The sequence below is a fragment of the Tursiops truncatus genome, chromosome 7, assembly GCF_011762595.2.
Source record: "Tursiops truncatus isolate mTurTru1 chromosome 7, mTurTru1.mat.Y, whole genome shotgun sequence".
Classification (NCBI taxonomy): Eukaryota; Metazoa; Chordata; class Mammalia; order Artiodactyla; family Delphinidae; genus Tursiops; species Tursiops truncatus.
This window is the reverse complement of record NC_047040.1, coordinates 60,891,821-60,908,155: the sequence shown is the minus strand read 5'-3', so window position 1 is coordinate 60,908,155 and position 16,335 is coordinate 60,891,821. Positions and strand designations below refer to the sequence as shown.

Sequence of the window (16,335 nt, the reverse complement as noted above, 5' to 3'; positions counted from 1 at the left end):
GGCTTACCCTGGTAAGTCTGCTTCTGTCTCAATAGTTTAGCCAATAAATTTTTGTGAGGAATATAATCATTGCATACTGCTTTCTACAGTCTAATCTTGAAATCTTAATGATCACATTTTTACCAATAACCTGTAAGGCTCTTTATTATCTTAGAGAAATGATACCTCATTTTTTATGTCTCTGTAAATGCAGCTTCTACACGACAAATGTCTGTGCAAACTGGTAATCAAACAGGAAATTGTGGAATAATAAATGACATAATCTTAGGGCTAGAACGGTCCATTGCAATAATCTACTCCAACCCCCTTGTTTCACGTTTGAAGAAAGGACACACAGAGAAATGAACCCACTTGTATGGGTCCTGGAGCCCGGTCACAGCAGAAGCAGGAACGTATGATCTGACTCCTGGGGTATAGGGGCCATCCCATAACTCCATTCTTCACCCACCTCCAGAGGCACCTCTTCTTATTGACATCTCCTAATATGAAGCCTTAAAGAGAATTTCTGATACAATTTAAAAAGAGATACGCATTTTGTGATGTCATCCCTTCGATTACCCTGGGTCTCAGCATCAGGGTTAGGTCAACAGTCTCAGACCTTCAGGCAATTCTTAGCTTTCTGCCTCTTTCTATCTGCAGCTTAAATTAGTATAATCATTAATTCACTCACTTTCTCAATCACTCACTCAAGAAACATTTCTTGGATACTATTACATACCAGACCTAATCCCTGGGTTAGGAACTACTTTCGCCCAGTGTAGACACGTGACATTTCTAAAGTGCCTTCAAAAAATTTAAAAAACCTTCCATTAATATAGAATAATTTTCAAGACTTAATGTTAGGTGAGAAAGCAAAATGTAGAACAATAAGTATAGGATGCAACTATTTATTAGAAACAAAAGAAGAAAAAAATACATGTGTGTACATACACAGAAAAACAGTCATGTATGTATATACACATATTTACTGCTATATGGGCAGAATACTTCTGGAAGGATAATCACATAATTAGTAGTACTGGTTGCCTCTAAAGAGTGGAACTGAGTGGCTGGGGACCAGGGTTTGAGGAAGAATTCTCATTTGAATTTTGATCCATGTGAAATTATAATCTATTCCAAAAATAAACTAAAACTAAAAACAACAGACTCATTTCTTTGAAAATTTTAAAGAAGCCCTTACCCTCAGAACAAGCAGTTGCCTATAGTCAGGTTTGTCTCTGTTACAGAACCCTGTCCTGAAGCCCTTATATTTTTTCTTTTCTTTCCACTTTTATCTTTATGGCCTTGTACCATGGATCCCCACCCATCTGGCCACAAGACTTCCTTCCCATCAGGGCTGAATTGTATCTGGCAGCAGGACTGCTAGAAAGACAGAAACTCCCATATGTATTTAAGGTCTGAGAAATGAAAGTAGATCTCTGTAACAAAAGAATTATGTGATGTTGAAGTCCAAAACATGCTCTCATCTGCACTAATGGGAGGAAGCCTATTTATCACTAATCTAAAAATGCTGTATATCTTTAAAATAGTTCTATCTCTACTTTTAGAAATTGGAGTGTACCTGATATACTGTGTAAGAAAACAAAACAACATTCCGAAAATCAGACTCAGGAGGAATTAGGAAACCGTCAAATTTCCCCAGGGTCTTCTCGCACCTTCTCTTCTTCCTTTTACCTTAAGAACTCTCTTTGTAACTCACTCTATGCTGGTAAAAGATTTTTCTGCTTAATAAAAGGTGACCCACCTAAGAAGACCTATATTTAGTCAAATCTCTAGCATTTGAGTTTCCAATACCAAGTTACTTGTGAAGTGAGTTTGAACCTAACTATAAGTAACTAGAATGTAATATAAGTGATTAATTTGTGGGAATATCCCCCTCGGAATTAATTGGCAGGGGAAGAGATAGACAGCAGTGGAGTAACTTGAAAGAAAAGATGTTCATAGCAGTGCTATTTATAATAAGAAAAAGTGGAAATAACTCAAACAGCCAGCAACATAGGAATGACCAAGCAAACCATGCATGTCAAAATAGAGTAAACTTATGTAGCAATTAAAATTTAAAGGATAATAATATTAAGAGAAAATATTCACACAGAATGGTCTGTACACTGACTGCAACTCTAAAATTTATTTTATATTCATTTATAACCATCAGATGGAAATTTGGAGTGCTGGTAACAATTTAATGATTATTAGGTAGTTCTTTCTTTTGCAAAGTTTTATCTACATCTTACATGAAGATAAGGAATCTTGGTTGAATTCTTCATTCTACTTGCCCAAAGAGTTTCCTCATTTGATGAGGGGTTGAATTAGAGCAGCAGCCCCCAACCTTTTTGGCACCAGGGACCAGTTTCGTGGAAGACAATTTTTCCACGGAGGTGGGGGGTGGGGGGGTGATGGTTCAGGAGGTAATGCGAGCGATGGGGAGCGATGGGGAGCGGCAGATGAAGCTTCACTCACTCACCTGCTGCTCACCTCCTGCTGTGCGGCCTGGTTCCTAACAGGCCACTGGCCGGACCCCTGAATTACAGTATCTCTATGGTTAAGCTCTAAAAAGTCTATGTACTTTCCTATTAAATCCCATGAATTTATGGAGAACATTAAACATTCAGTTCTACAAACTGCAAAATCTTGGATCAGATTGCTGTCATAAATATGAGCCTGTACTACTGTTTAATTTCTACAGTTTATAAAGAAAATGAATTTGCAGTGAGGTGACTAGAATCTGGTGCAGGTACCAAATATATCAAGCACCTAAATTCAACCCTAGCTTATCCAATCTTTAAAAAGGATCTGATTACTATTAAAAGATGATGGTCAAGGTCTGCTGATATATACGCTTTCAAGCCTTTTTCAAGTATTTCCCACTCAGGAATTAGGAGGAAAAAAACAAACATCACATAAATCATTGTACCAATAACAGCAGCACAATAGTACATACTAAGTGTTTATTTTGTGCCAGGCACTATGTCAAATGTTACTTGGATTTTTTTCCCATTTAATCCTAATAATACCTCTCAGATAGACATGTTATTCCAATTTACAGACAAAGAAGTTCAAGGTCAGAGGGGCTAAAAAAATTTGCCCAGAGTCACCCAGCAGAGCCAGGACCTGAACCAATTCTATCAGACTTTATGCTCAATCATTATACATACTGCCTTCCTAACACAAAATCAAGATTAGCCCCCTCCAAAATATCTCTGAAAATAATCTGTTTTTCTGATTTTGTACTTTCCTCTCATTATGAAGCATCAAGCTGAAATTAAAACCTCAGTATGCCTTATAATCAGTATAACCAAATAGTAAAAATAATGCTGATTGAAGTGAACCTACATAAAGACAGATCAGAAAAACAGACTTAATTAAACCCCATTTGAATTATATAAAAAATAAACTATGCAAGGTTGTATGATGAAATTATGATGAGCAACAGGAACATAAAATGCTCTATGAGAATAGATGGGTTTGTGGGACAGCAACAGAACAGAAACAAAACAGGATAGTCTGGGATAAAGGCTAATGAGCTGGAACTTTTTTTTTTTGCTTTTTAAAGTTGTGCTTTTAGCAGTACCTTCAATCAATGCTGGCAACTCCACAGTTCCCAGTAATGTATAACAGCCTCTGAGACCCCACGGAAGCTCAGTCAAACTCATAATTATGGCTATGAGACAAGGAAACACCTCCAGCATATAATTTAATTTCCTGAACTGCAAGAGTATCTGTGATAACAGGGGAATTGGAAGAGCAACTTTTCTGACCATGAGTGAAAAATTTAGCTTAATCCTGCTGTTCACTCAACTCAAGTTCAGGCCAATAATGATAAAAGAATATAGTGTAGAGAAATCTGCCCTGTCTTCATCTTGTCCAACTGATTTTCTAAACAGGTATATTAATGATCAATTTTTCTTGGAGGAGAAAATTTTCCCTTTACTCTCCAAGGCTGCCAATTCAGAGTTAATTGCTCTCTGCCAACGGCCGTAAAAGGGATGTAGTGATCTGTTTAACCACAGCCAGATGAAGCAACTTCTCAATTATTCATTTATTAAATTCAATACTGCTGAGGGGAAGAAGGACTATGACACACTAACCATACTTAAATATTCAGAATTCACCCTGAATCACACTGAATATAACAACTAAGAAATTGAATTAAACCATTTATATGTATCTGACATATACGATATGATTAATATGTATTATGAAAATTTATTCTAAGTTGCAATGTAACAAAAGGCAATTTATTTTTTTTAAATTTTATTTATTTTATTTTTTAACATCTTTATTGGAGTATAATTGCTTTACAATGGTGTGTTAGTTTCTGCTTTATAACAAAGTGAATCAGTTATACATACACATATGTTCCCATATCTCTTCCCTCTTGCGTCTCCCTCCCTCCCACCCTCCCTATACAAAAGGCAATTTAAAGCTATTTTTGCACAGCAATTACACGAACACCTGAGCTCTCGAAGTTGGAAATTTCCACATGTCACTGATAAAGTTAATTGTCTAATAAAGGAAAACTCTTAAAGTTATGAAATTTAAAGTATACTTCTAAGAGCACTGTATGAAATTAACAACCAAAGCTGACCTACAAACAAGTATCCTAAATTTATCAGCACACAAAACTTTTAGCTACTCTATTTTTTTTTCTCACATAGGACACTCTCAAGTGGTAAGGTATTCACAAAGGAAGGTATAGTGGAATTCTCTTACTATTTTCCTCGACATAGATAACTCATCCTAGGTAGACAGTTATTTACAATGGTATTTTAAAGTAAAAATAGCAGCTGCATTTGTTATTAACTTTTAAAAACCCATTACATTTGCTAAATTACCAGCTGAGATATAACACACTAGAGATGTTTTCAGGAAATTATAATCATGTTAACTCAAAAACTGCCAAATGTATCTTTCTCATTTCTCTGAATTAACCTGCTTTAAAAAGAAATCAATTTAAAATAAATTACCAGGGCTTCCCTGGTGGTGCAGTGGTTGAGAGTCTGCCTGCCAATGCAGGGTACACGGGTTCGTGCCCCGGTCCAGGAGGATCCCACGTGCCACGGAGCGGCTGGGCCCGTGAGCCATGGCCGCTGAGCCTGCGCGTCCAGAGCCTGTGCTCTGAGGCGGGAGGGGCCGCAGCGGTGAGAGGCCCGGTACCGCAAAAAATAAATAAATAAATTACCAAAAGGAAATGTGGAATTAAAAATCATTAATCTGGGCTTCCCTGGTGGCGCAGTGGTTGAGAGTCTGCCTGCCGATGCAGGGGACACAGGTTCGTGCCCCGGTCCGGGAAGATCCCACATGCCGCGGAGCGGCTGGGCCCGTGAGCCATGGCCGCTGAGCCTGCGCGTCCGGAGCCTGCGCTCCGCAACGGGAGACGCCACAACAGTGAGAGGCCCGCGTACCGCAAAAAAAAAAAAATCATTAATCTGGGCATCTAATTGAAAGAAATAATGCTAATGAGAGGCCGGATGCTTTACATTTTAATCACAGGAATGAATATGTCAACCACTGTACAGCAAAAGACTGTCTTATTTGTGATGTATAAATTCTTATTTTCAGAATTGTGGGGGTGTTTCCGGACTTCAGTTCTCACCAAAGGCTGAGACAATAGGTGACAAATGGGAAATGGGAGTGACAGGAGAGACTGACACACAGAGACCAAAAGAAACTTGCCAGAGAGTTGGCCAGCATGGGAGAACAACCAGTATTTCCTCCCAGTGGCATTAAAATAAGTAAGATAAAATCAGTAGACAGTGCTCATGCCGTATACTATTCTGCAAATGGAATACTTTATGATGGGAGAAAACTGGCTCTTTCAAAGACTTAGGACCCTCCTGGATAAGAAGAGGTGGTGATTAACAGGGGCAGTGGGAGAAGAACCGGGTCACAGCTTCCTTTGGGTTTTCACAACATTTGGGAATAGAGCTTTTAAACGGATCTATTCACCTTGACCCACATTCATCAGAGACATTAGATATCCAATTAGAAGCCTCACCTAGGCTGCTGCAGACTAGCAGGTCGATGATTCCTGGTGGAGACTGGACTGGGTGGCTGGGTAGGTATTTACTCTCACTGTAATGTCCCATCACTCAATATAGTTCCTCAGGACAGAAGTTTTCTTTCTTTGCCACCCTCAACTGCTGCTCTGTGCAACCTTGCTTAAGTGTGATGTAAGGGTCACCCTCAATGTGTGTGTTCCTCTCCTTGTAGCAGTTCTCTGACATGTGTGAAGTCCATTGCACTGAGTGGTGTTATGGGGGGGTGGGGGGAGGTAGGAAGGGAGGACGCAGAGGGGACCCAGCAGAAGCCTTGATCACTTTGAGTCATTTTAAAATGAACTCTTTTGTGTCTCCACGGCGGCCAGAAAACTTGCTCAGAAACAGACTGCACATGCTAATAAGCAAACCAAATGCTTCAAAGCAGTATCATCAGCCCTCTCCAGTCTGCTTTTCCTGCTTCTATAGAGGAAGGCCAGTCACCACCTTTCTATTTCAGTCACATTATGGTTCTGTGGGAACTGTCATTTTCCTTTACTGTGGTTTCCAAGGCCTGAAAATAACCTTCTCATTAGCTTCACTCAAGTTCATTGTTAACATAAATAGGCCAAAATAGGCAGCCACATACAGAGCCCTTTAAGGGAACATTATCAGCACTGCTCATCTATTTATGTTCTAAACAGAAATACTCAAAAGAGCATGAAAAAAAAATCCTTGGTTTTTCGTATTCTCAGGAAATATACTGTGGATAATTTTTAACTTCCTGGAAAAGAATTAAGATGACTGATATCTTTTAATTCTGTTTAGGCTTGACTCTCTCTGTCACATCCAGGTGGCCACTAGCAGAAGCTTGAGTAATGTGGAAAATATGCCTGTGCAGCTGCTGGCAAAGAAGCAAAATTATACTTCCTCAGAAACAGTGTGACAGAGTTCCTGCAAAGGAATGCAGTACGGGCTGATCTGTGAGCAGAACTGCCACCAGTATGCACTCTAAAATCCAGCCCCAACACTCCCTGGCCACATCCCACTCTGGGACTGCATGGCTGGAGTTCATAAAAATAGAATGGTTCTACTGTGGATCAGGTGCTCTTCTTTCTTGTCTATCCTCCAGGACATATTCATGCTTACAGTAAGGAAGGAAAACTAGCTCTGAGGGATAACAAATGATGCCAGAGGATAAGACAGGGCCACACTGCCCCCTTCACTGGCAAAGGGCAGCTCATGAGGGCTGTCGCATTAGCTTAAGTTTCAACAGCTACCTTTGCTTCAAACTTTAGCCTCAAGTGTAGACTAAAGTCACAACAATAGCTAACTACCAGTGGGATTAGTGCTTTTCACTACGCTTGGCTTGCACAGAGGAATGCAAACATCTTTCTCTGGGGAGTTTCAGGACAGCTGATCAATCTGGAAACAAAATTCTATCTCAGGGGTTGGCAAACTTCTTCTGTAAACGGCCAGACGGTACGTAGTCTGTGTGGACTACATAAGGTCCTTGTTGCAACTACTCAACTCTGTAGATGTAGCTCAAAAGCAGCCATGGACAATGTTAACAAATGAGTTCCAATAAATCTTTCTTTATAAAAATAGACAGTGGGCTGGATTTGGCCCCTGGCCATAGTTTACTGCCTCTCATTCTATCTAACAGGTACACTGACAGTGCTACATGAGTGATTGAGAAATGATGATGACCAGAACCAAGTTGTTCTGGCAAAACTAACCTATGGTATTAGAAGCCAGAATAGTGGTTGCTGTTTGTAGAGTCTTAGGGGTTTGGGAAAGTAATTGGGACAGGGCATGAGGAAGTTTCTGGGTTACTGGTAATATTCTGTTTCTTAAAGTGGGTGTTGGGAAAATTCACTGAGTTTTATGAAAACTTTATGAAAATTTATGAATTGTGTTAATTTCTATGGGTATCTGGTACTTCAATAAGCTGTTTTTGTTTTTTTTAAAGAAAAAAAATCAACCTGTTTTAAAGGAGAAATCATTTAAGAAAAAAAAGGTAGGAAAATTCTCTCTAGAGAGTGTAAGTGTTGGGCCAACTGCCTGTCGGTTCCCAGCTATGCACTGAGAAGGACAGAGGCCAAATTTTTTTTAGTGTGCTTTTTAAACAAAAGTTTGTGGTAAAAAACACGTAACATTTACCATCTTAACCATTTTTAAGTGAAGAGCCCGGTAGTGTTAAGTATATTTACATTGTTGTGAAACAGATGTCCAGAACTTTTTCATCCTGCAAATCTGGAACCCTATACCCATTAAACAACAACTCTGTGTTTCACCCCCTCCCCTAAGCCCTTGCTAACCACCATTCTAATTTCTGTTTCTATGAATCTGACTACTTTAGGTACCTCATATAAGTGGAATCATATAGTATTTGTCTTTTTGTGACTGGCTTATTTCATTTAACATAATGTCCTCAAGGTTCATCCAGATGATAGCATGTGACAGGGATTCCATTTCTTTTTATGGCTGAATAATATTCCATATGAAGAGACCACATTTTGTTTATCAATTTATCTGTTGGACATTTGGGTTGCTTCTACCTTTTACTATGGTGAATTGTGTTGCTATGAAAATGGGTGTGAAAATATTTCTTCAAGACCCTTTCAATTCTTCTGGCTATATATCCAGAGGTGGGACTGCTAGATGATATGGTAGTTCCATTTTTAATTTTTGGAGGAACTTCCATACTGTTTTCAGTAGAGGTTGTACCATTTTATAATTACTCTAACAGGGCATATAAGGGCTTCATTTCTATGCATCTTCACCCACACTTGTTATTTTCTGGTTTTGTGATTGTAGCATAGGCCAATACTTTAGAAGCCATTTTTAAGGTTGGCAAGGCCTTACCTAAATTAAACTCTAAATATCAAAGGCCTCCAAGAAAAGTACCTCAAATCCTTACTGAAACTTTATGTTCAATAAAAGACCAGAAACATTTTGATATGACTCTACCTTCTTCGCTCAAAGTTTTTGAATCTGTTGAATATTCCTAGCAGGTCAAGTGCACAACAGCATACTAAAAGATGCATAACTAAAGGAAAAAATTTAAATTATGTTCTCATATCCTGTTTGAAATGCCACCCTTATGTATCTCCCAGAGAAAGCAATAATATGACTATAGAAAGAGATTATACTTATAGGGTGAATACATAATTTATTTCTTTAACTTTGGTTCCGCTACACTGGAATAACTGGGAATTCTCCCAAAGGAACAAGTAGATTAGCAAAGGTAGAAGCTAAGAACTCTCTAAAGTAGTGGCACAATTAGGAGGAAAAGAGACTGAGGTGTGAACTGAATCAGTGGAAGGGCACACAGGAAAGCCAGGCTCCAGGAGACACAACACGTAGTTGCTTTACCTTGCTCTTCCAGAAGGACTCGCACAGCTGAGTTTTCTTCTACTTTTTTTCTGGCTGCTTCTTCTTCTTCTTTTGACCACTGCATGTGATCCCTTTCAAAAAATGAAGATTATAAAACATGCTTTATAATTGAAGAAGGCAGAAAAAGAGTGACAAGGGATACCTCTTTCATTCTAGGTTAGTCAAAGGCAAATGACACAAACAAATTCCAAGGCAAATGAATACATTGTGTCAGATGTTCCTTGTGACAGCGCCGGTGCAACCCTGGAGCGCCTCCAGTTCTTCTAACTCTGGGTGTGTTGCAAGCCCCAGCCACCTTCTGGAGATAACTGCTGAAGTGGTGTCCCAGGAGCACCATGGCGCATGTTTATCTGGGCGCTGGTATGGTTTGCTGTGTTTCATTCTAAGGCTAAATTTATTTGCTTTTCTGTTAATTTATGAACAGGGAATTCTTTAATAGTTTTTTCATACTCCTTTTGCACTATTCTTATTAGCTGCCTTAATTTCTGTATATGGATTCATTTATGTTTAAATGATAGACTACTTGATATAGCATATAAGAAGGTCGTCTTTCTAAGACCTGGCACTTTCTATAAGTATTTTCAGTTTCAGAATTTACTCCATATGAGAGAATATTATTTCCTGCCACCAAAATATCTTTCTTGGAATAGAAGCAACATCTTTATAGAAAAAAAGGTGATTTTTGTTTTGTTTTGTTCTTACAAAGTCTATGTTTCTTTTTTTGCAATAGGTAAAACTGTAAGTAGGTGATGTAGTTTCCTGGAATAAACCATTTTTCTTAACAATAAAGAAATCACATACCCAAAATTCAAGTCTGTTGCAGTAGTCTAGGAGTAATGAGATCCAGCACTAAGGTGGTGGCAATGGGAAACAGAAAGGCAGAGTAGAGGGGGAGACACTATGAAAGAAAACTATAGTTATGATCTGGAGATTAACTAGATAATGAAGGGAGAAGAATGAGAGTCAGGAATGATTCCAAGGTATTAAAACTGAGTACTGATGAAAGTGGGGGCAACAGTGACAGAATAAGGAGTTGCTTTGGGTGGAATGATGATAAGCTCAGTACTATTTTAAGTCATGTTTATGCAATCAGATATGAGAGGGTATATTCCAGTGACCTGGCTATAAATACACCACTGAAAGGTGAGAAATTACATTTAAGAAGGATCAAAACTGGTATACTGAAGTTCCCAGGAAAAGTATATGATAATGTAAAAATCAGAGTTTCACAGATGAAAATTTAACCACTGTTATTTCAAATAAAACCCAATCATTTACAACCCAAATAATCACTAAACAGCTTTATCACTTGCTTTAATGAATGAGATCAGAACGAATTTTTGCTTTGACTTATTTTAATATATGTGAGCAATCGCATATATAACTTGGAGCTGGTAACTACATTTTATATTCTGTACCTATAAATATATAGAGACTATTATTATATGACAGTTATGATGTTAAATGCAATAAATGGATAAAGGCAATAAATCACTTATTGAAAAAATAGTATTACTAAGGCTGGGGACAAGTTTCTCATCTATGAATTTCTAAAAAATATAATAAGGAAAATAGAACAGTCCGTTTCCCTGTAAAAAAATCAAGCTCTGAGATGAGAGCGTATATGGTTTTCACCCGTACGCATTTGTTTTAAACTGTTAGTTTAACTTGCTTCTTCCTGAGTATTTAATAGATTTAGTTATTTCTTAAATTGCTCTAACTTCCTTATACTGTTTTTTACGTTGCTTCATTTTCCTAACTGCTAGGTGAGGGGGATATTATACCCTTAGCCCCAAGAGAACAGATTTTCCACTATATAGTTATAGAATCCCCATAGAAACCTATAAAATGTTTCTACTGTATTTATGGGGACTTCCTCCAGACCAGCTGCTTTATGGAGGTTCTTATATTAGAAGAGTCTGATTCATGTACATCCAAACCCAACAGACAGCAATAAGAATCATTAAGGTTTATAAGTAACAAATACAATTACAATAGAATTTAAGTATAGAGACAACTAACAAACAAACTGAAAATAATCAGGTATTTAACAACCACCACAACCACCACCACCACCACCACCACCACCACCACCACTACTGAAGGAAGAAAATGGTTCATACTGTTTGACTTGCAAATTATACTCTGGGAATTTATTGTAACGAAGCCACTAAAAAAAACCCAGAGAAGTTCTGTACAGAGAAGTATCTGTACAACAGTATTTACTGGAATACCAAATATAATAGCATAAAACTGGAAACAACCTCACTTACAGGATAATAGAAAAAGTATGGTAACTCAAAGGAATATTATACAGACATTTAAAATGATAGATATGAAGTTTATGCAACAACATGGAAAAGTATAAATGAAAAAGCATGAGGTTAAAACAACAGATCCCCAAACTGTATATGTATTATAATCACAACTATATAAAATAATATACACACTGGGTGAAATAAAAACAATTATAGTAGAATAGTGGAATAAAGAGTAACTGCCTTAAAATTTCCTTAATATTGTAAAGCTGCTTCAACTAGAGATAATCCTTTTAAAAACCATATTTATAAAAAAACTATACTGCATGTTTAAGACGTATAACAATGGTCATTAAAACTTTATGCTATCCTTCTTGGGGGAAAACCCAGCAATCTTTGTAATAAAAAAGAATATATGTTTTCTTAAAAAAAGAGAATTGAGGGCTTCCCTGCTGGTGCAGTGGTTGAGAGTCCACCTGCCGATGCAGGGGACGCAGGTTCGTGCCCCGGTCCGGGAAGATCCCACATGCTGTGGAGCCATGGCCACTGAGCCTGCGCGTCTGGAGCCTGTGCTCTGCAACAGGAGAGGCCACAACAGTGAGAGGCCCGCGTACCACAGAAAAAAAAAAAAAAAAAAAAAGAGAATTGAGAAGAAAATATAAAATATGCTGAATATTTTTCCTGAAAACTTGAATTTGAGAAAAAGAAATCTTAAAAATAAAAGATAGGATTTTTAGTATACTACAAAGCTACAGTAATCAAGACAGTATGGTACAAGCATAAAAACAGAAATATAGATCAATGGAACAGGATAGAAAGTACAGAGATAAACCCACGCACATATGGTCACCTTATCTTTGATAAAGGAGGCAAGAATATACACTGGAGAAAAGACAGCCTCTTCAATAAGTGGTGCTGGTAAAACTGGACAGGTACATGTAAAAGTATGAAATTAGAACACTCTCTAACACCATACACAAAAATAAACTCAAAATGGATTAAAGACCTAAATGTAAGGCCAGACACTATCAAACTCTTAAAGGAAAACATAGGAAGAACACTCTATGACATAAATCACAGCAAGATCCTTTTTGACCCACCTCCTAGAGAAATGGAAATAAAAACAAAAATAAACAAATGGGACCTAATGAAACTTAAAAGCTTTTGCACAGCAAAGGAAACCATAAACGAGACCAAAAGACAACCCTCAGAATGGGAGAAAATATTTGCAAATGAAGCAACTGACAAAGGATTAATCTCCAAAATTTACAAGCAGCTCATGCAGCTCAATATCAAAAAAACAAACAACCGAATCCAAAAATGGGCAGAAGACCTAAACAGACATTTCTCCAAAGAAGATATACAGATTGCCAACAAACACATGAAAGAATGCTCAACATCATTAATCATTAGAGAAATGCAAATCAAAACTACAATGAGATATCATCTCACACCAGTCAGAATGGCCATCATCAAAAAATCTAGAAACAATAAATGCTGGAGAGGGTGTGGAGGAAAGGGAATCCTCTTGCATTGTTGGTGGGAATGTAAACTGATACAGCCACTATGGAGAACAGTATGGAGCTTCCTTAAAAAACTAAAAATAGAACTACCATACGACACAGCAATCCCACTACTGGGCATATACCCTGAGAAAACCATAATTCAAAAAGAGTCATGTACCAAAATGTTCATTGCAGCTCTATTTACAATAGCCAGGACATGGAAGCAACCTAAGTGTCCATCGACAGATGAATGGATAAAGAAGATGTGGCACATATATACAATGGAATATTACTCAGCCATAAAAAGAAACGAAATTGAGTTATTTGTAGTGAGGTGGATGGACCTAGAGTCTGTCATACAGAGTGAAGTAAGTCAGAAAGAGAAAAACAAATACCGTATGCTAACACATATATATGGAATCTAAGAAAAAAAAAAAAAGGTCATGAAGAACCTAGGGGCAAGACGGTAATAAAGACACAGACCTACTAGAGAATGGACTTGAGGATATGGGGAGGGGGAAGGGTAAGCTGTGACAAAGTGAGAGAGTGGCATGGACATATATACACTACCAAACATAAAATAGATAGCTAGCGGGAAGCAGCCGCATAGCACAGGGAGATCAACTCGGTGCTCTGTGACCACCTAAAGGGGTGGGATAGGGAGGGTGGGAGGGAGGGAGACGCAAGAGGGAAGAGATATGGGAACATATGTATATGTATAACTGATTCACTTTGTTATAAAGCAGAAACTAACACACCATTGTAAAGCAATTATACTCCAATAAAGATGTTAAAAAAAAAAAAAAAGAAATTTTTACACCAAGGCTAGTAGAATTAATTCGTAATTTTGGAGTGGCCATGAGTCCTATGACTTCAGTTCATATGTGTGCGTGTGTGTGTGATTTCATATTCCTTCTATATGTATAGTGCAATTGAATGATGATTCCTTGCTTTAGCTTTAAGTTGATGGCAATAACAGTCTAAATAATCATGCATTTGGTTTGGTTTTGAAAAGTTAAAACACACACACTCTCTCCCCAATCATTTAGCTTGGGTACTAATGTTTCTGAGGTTCCTACTTATAGAAAACTGCTGAATGTGGTGTCACTTCCTATTATAATTTTTAACAATCAGATATAAACCAAAGTACCCAGTGTAAGCTACGCAGATAAAATGTTTTTCTGTCTTGGTCATTTACTGTGTATGAAAAAGTGTCATTATAGAAGAAAATTTAAAGACAAATTTAACAAATGTATCAGGTGCCTAGTGAATTAAAAATAAAATATTGTTAGGTAAAAATAAAGTTTATTAGTTTCACCTTAAAACTATTTCAGTAATCTTTAATTCCATAACAAAGTCATTTTATTACATAGTTACAATTATATTAATAGAAAAATTTAAAGAGGAAAAAGTCTTACCTTTCATTTAAATATCCTAATCAATTAACAGTTCTTATTTTTTCAAGTTCCCTTCCTGTATTTGTGGATACACACACACACACACACACACACACACACACACACACTCTTCTACATAGCTACAAAATATTCATAATTATGGCGTAAAACTGCTGTATAGGATTTGTGATTTGCGCCATGACAGAGTACCTAGAAATAGGCTTATCCTTCTGCTATAAACAATAATAAAACTGGATAAAATAGTATATAAAGCAATTGCTTTTAGGCACTGGACTACACTTCAGACAGCACAGGACTGTGATCCCTAAAAGAAGAGAAACACAAAAGGTCAACTCCCACATTTACGCTGGGCTTTCTGTCTGGGACATGTTCTAGACTGTGGTGCAGAGGTAGAGCCCAAGCAGAGCCTGGCTGACTCACTGAGTGGTAGTTTTGTGAGCTGAGAAGGCAGAAATCAAGGTTCAGAGCTGCTGAGATGGTGAGACTTTGTGCAGCAGAATACTGAACAAGAGGGGGTTGGACAAAGGGGAGGGTCCCTGAAGTCTGCATAGGCAGTGCAGTGCAGTGCTTGGAGATACTGGAGTTCTGGCTAAGCCAGAGTGGAGAGACCTCTCTGAACACTTCAGGCATTCAGTTAAGACCCCAGAAATGCCACGCTATAGGAATAAGAATCACGCTAGATTCAGAAAAATATCAAAATAATTTCACCTGAACAGAACCTAAAATTAAATCTGACTTGACCAAGAAGATTTGGCAATAATTTAACCACTTGCCAGGAAAAAAACCTCAACACCTTTAAAGGAAGACAACATAATCCAAATTCCACATAAGATATCATCCATAATGTCCACCAGATAATCAAAACTTTTAGCATGTGAAGGAGGAGGATAATATATTACCCTTCGGTAAATATATTTTTAATATTTTATGTGACAAAATGGGAGGCATGCAAAAAGCTGCACACTGAAGTCTGATGAATGACTTGTAGAAACGTACTTGTATGATTGTTTGCATTGTGAACTAAATTACATGCTTTTCTCATGGAATGCTATTTTTACTTGAAAGAGCAACTGTAGACAAACTATAGCTATTCAGACTTGAGTATTCGGCATCTTAAAAGTAAACAAAATCAGCCTATCACTTTAAGAAAAGAAAAAGTATTTGCTGTCAAAGATAAATTTTGTGCTTTCAAGCAAAAATTAGGATTTTGGAAAGGTTGTTTCCACCACGAGTTTGATAGCTCCCAATACTTAAGAGATTTTTCCTGATGGGAATAATGGTGTATTAACAAATGTGATTTTTGAATATTGTATAATGAAATGTGTCATCTGAATCTACATAAAACAGGGAACTAAACTTCCCAAATTATCCATACATGATGTCATAAAATGATGCATAGGTAAAAAAAAAATTCAAAATATAAGGTGCGGGCTTCCCTGGTGGCGCAGTGGTTAAGAATCTGCCTGTCAATTCAGGGGGCATGGGTTTGAGCCCTGGTCTGGGAAGATCCCACATGCCACGGAGCAACTAAGTCTGTACACCACAACTACTGAGCCTGCGCTCTAGAGCCCATGAGCCACAACTACTGCAGCCTGCGCGCCTAGAGCCTGTGCTCCGCAACAAGAGAAGCCACCGCAATGAGAAGCCCGCACAACGCAACGAAGAGTAGCCCCTACTCACCGCAACTAGAGAAAAACGGGGCACAGCAACAATGACCCAACGCAGCCAAAAATAAATAAATAAAATAAATAAATTTATTTAAAAAAAAAGTATAAGG

The 16,335-nt window shown here is 37.8% G+C and overlaps 1 protein-coding gene across 6 annotated transcripts in view; it reads right to left on the bottom strand.

Moving 5' to 3' along the window:
* Positions 1-16,335, bottom strand: part of METTL8 (methyltransferase 8, tRNA N3-cytidine) — a 123,290-nt gene that overhangs the window by 89,975 nt on the left and 16,980 nt on the right. For all 6 annotated transcript variants that reach the window (XM_073807583.1, XM_073807582.1, XM_073807581.1 and 3 more), the window contains one exon: positions 9,357-9,448. In XM_073807583.1, the coding sequence (XP_073663684.1) occupies positions 9,357-9,448 (92 nt within the window). The remainder of the gene's footprint in view (positions 1-9,356; positions 9,449-16,335) is intronic.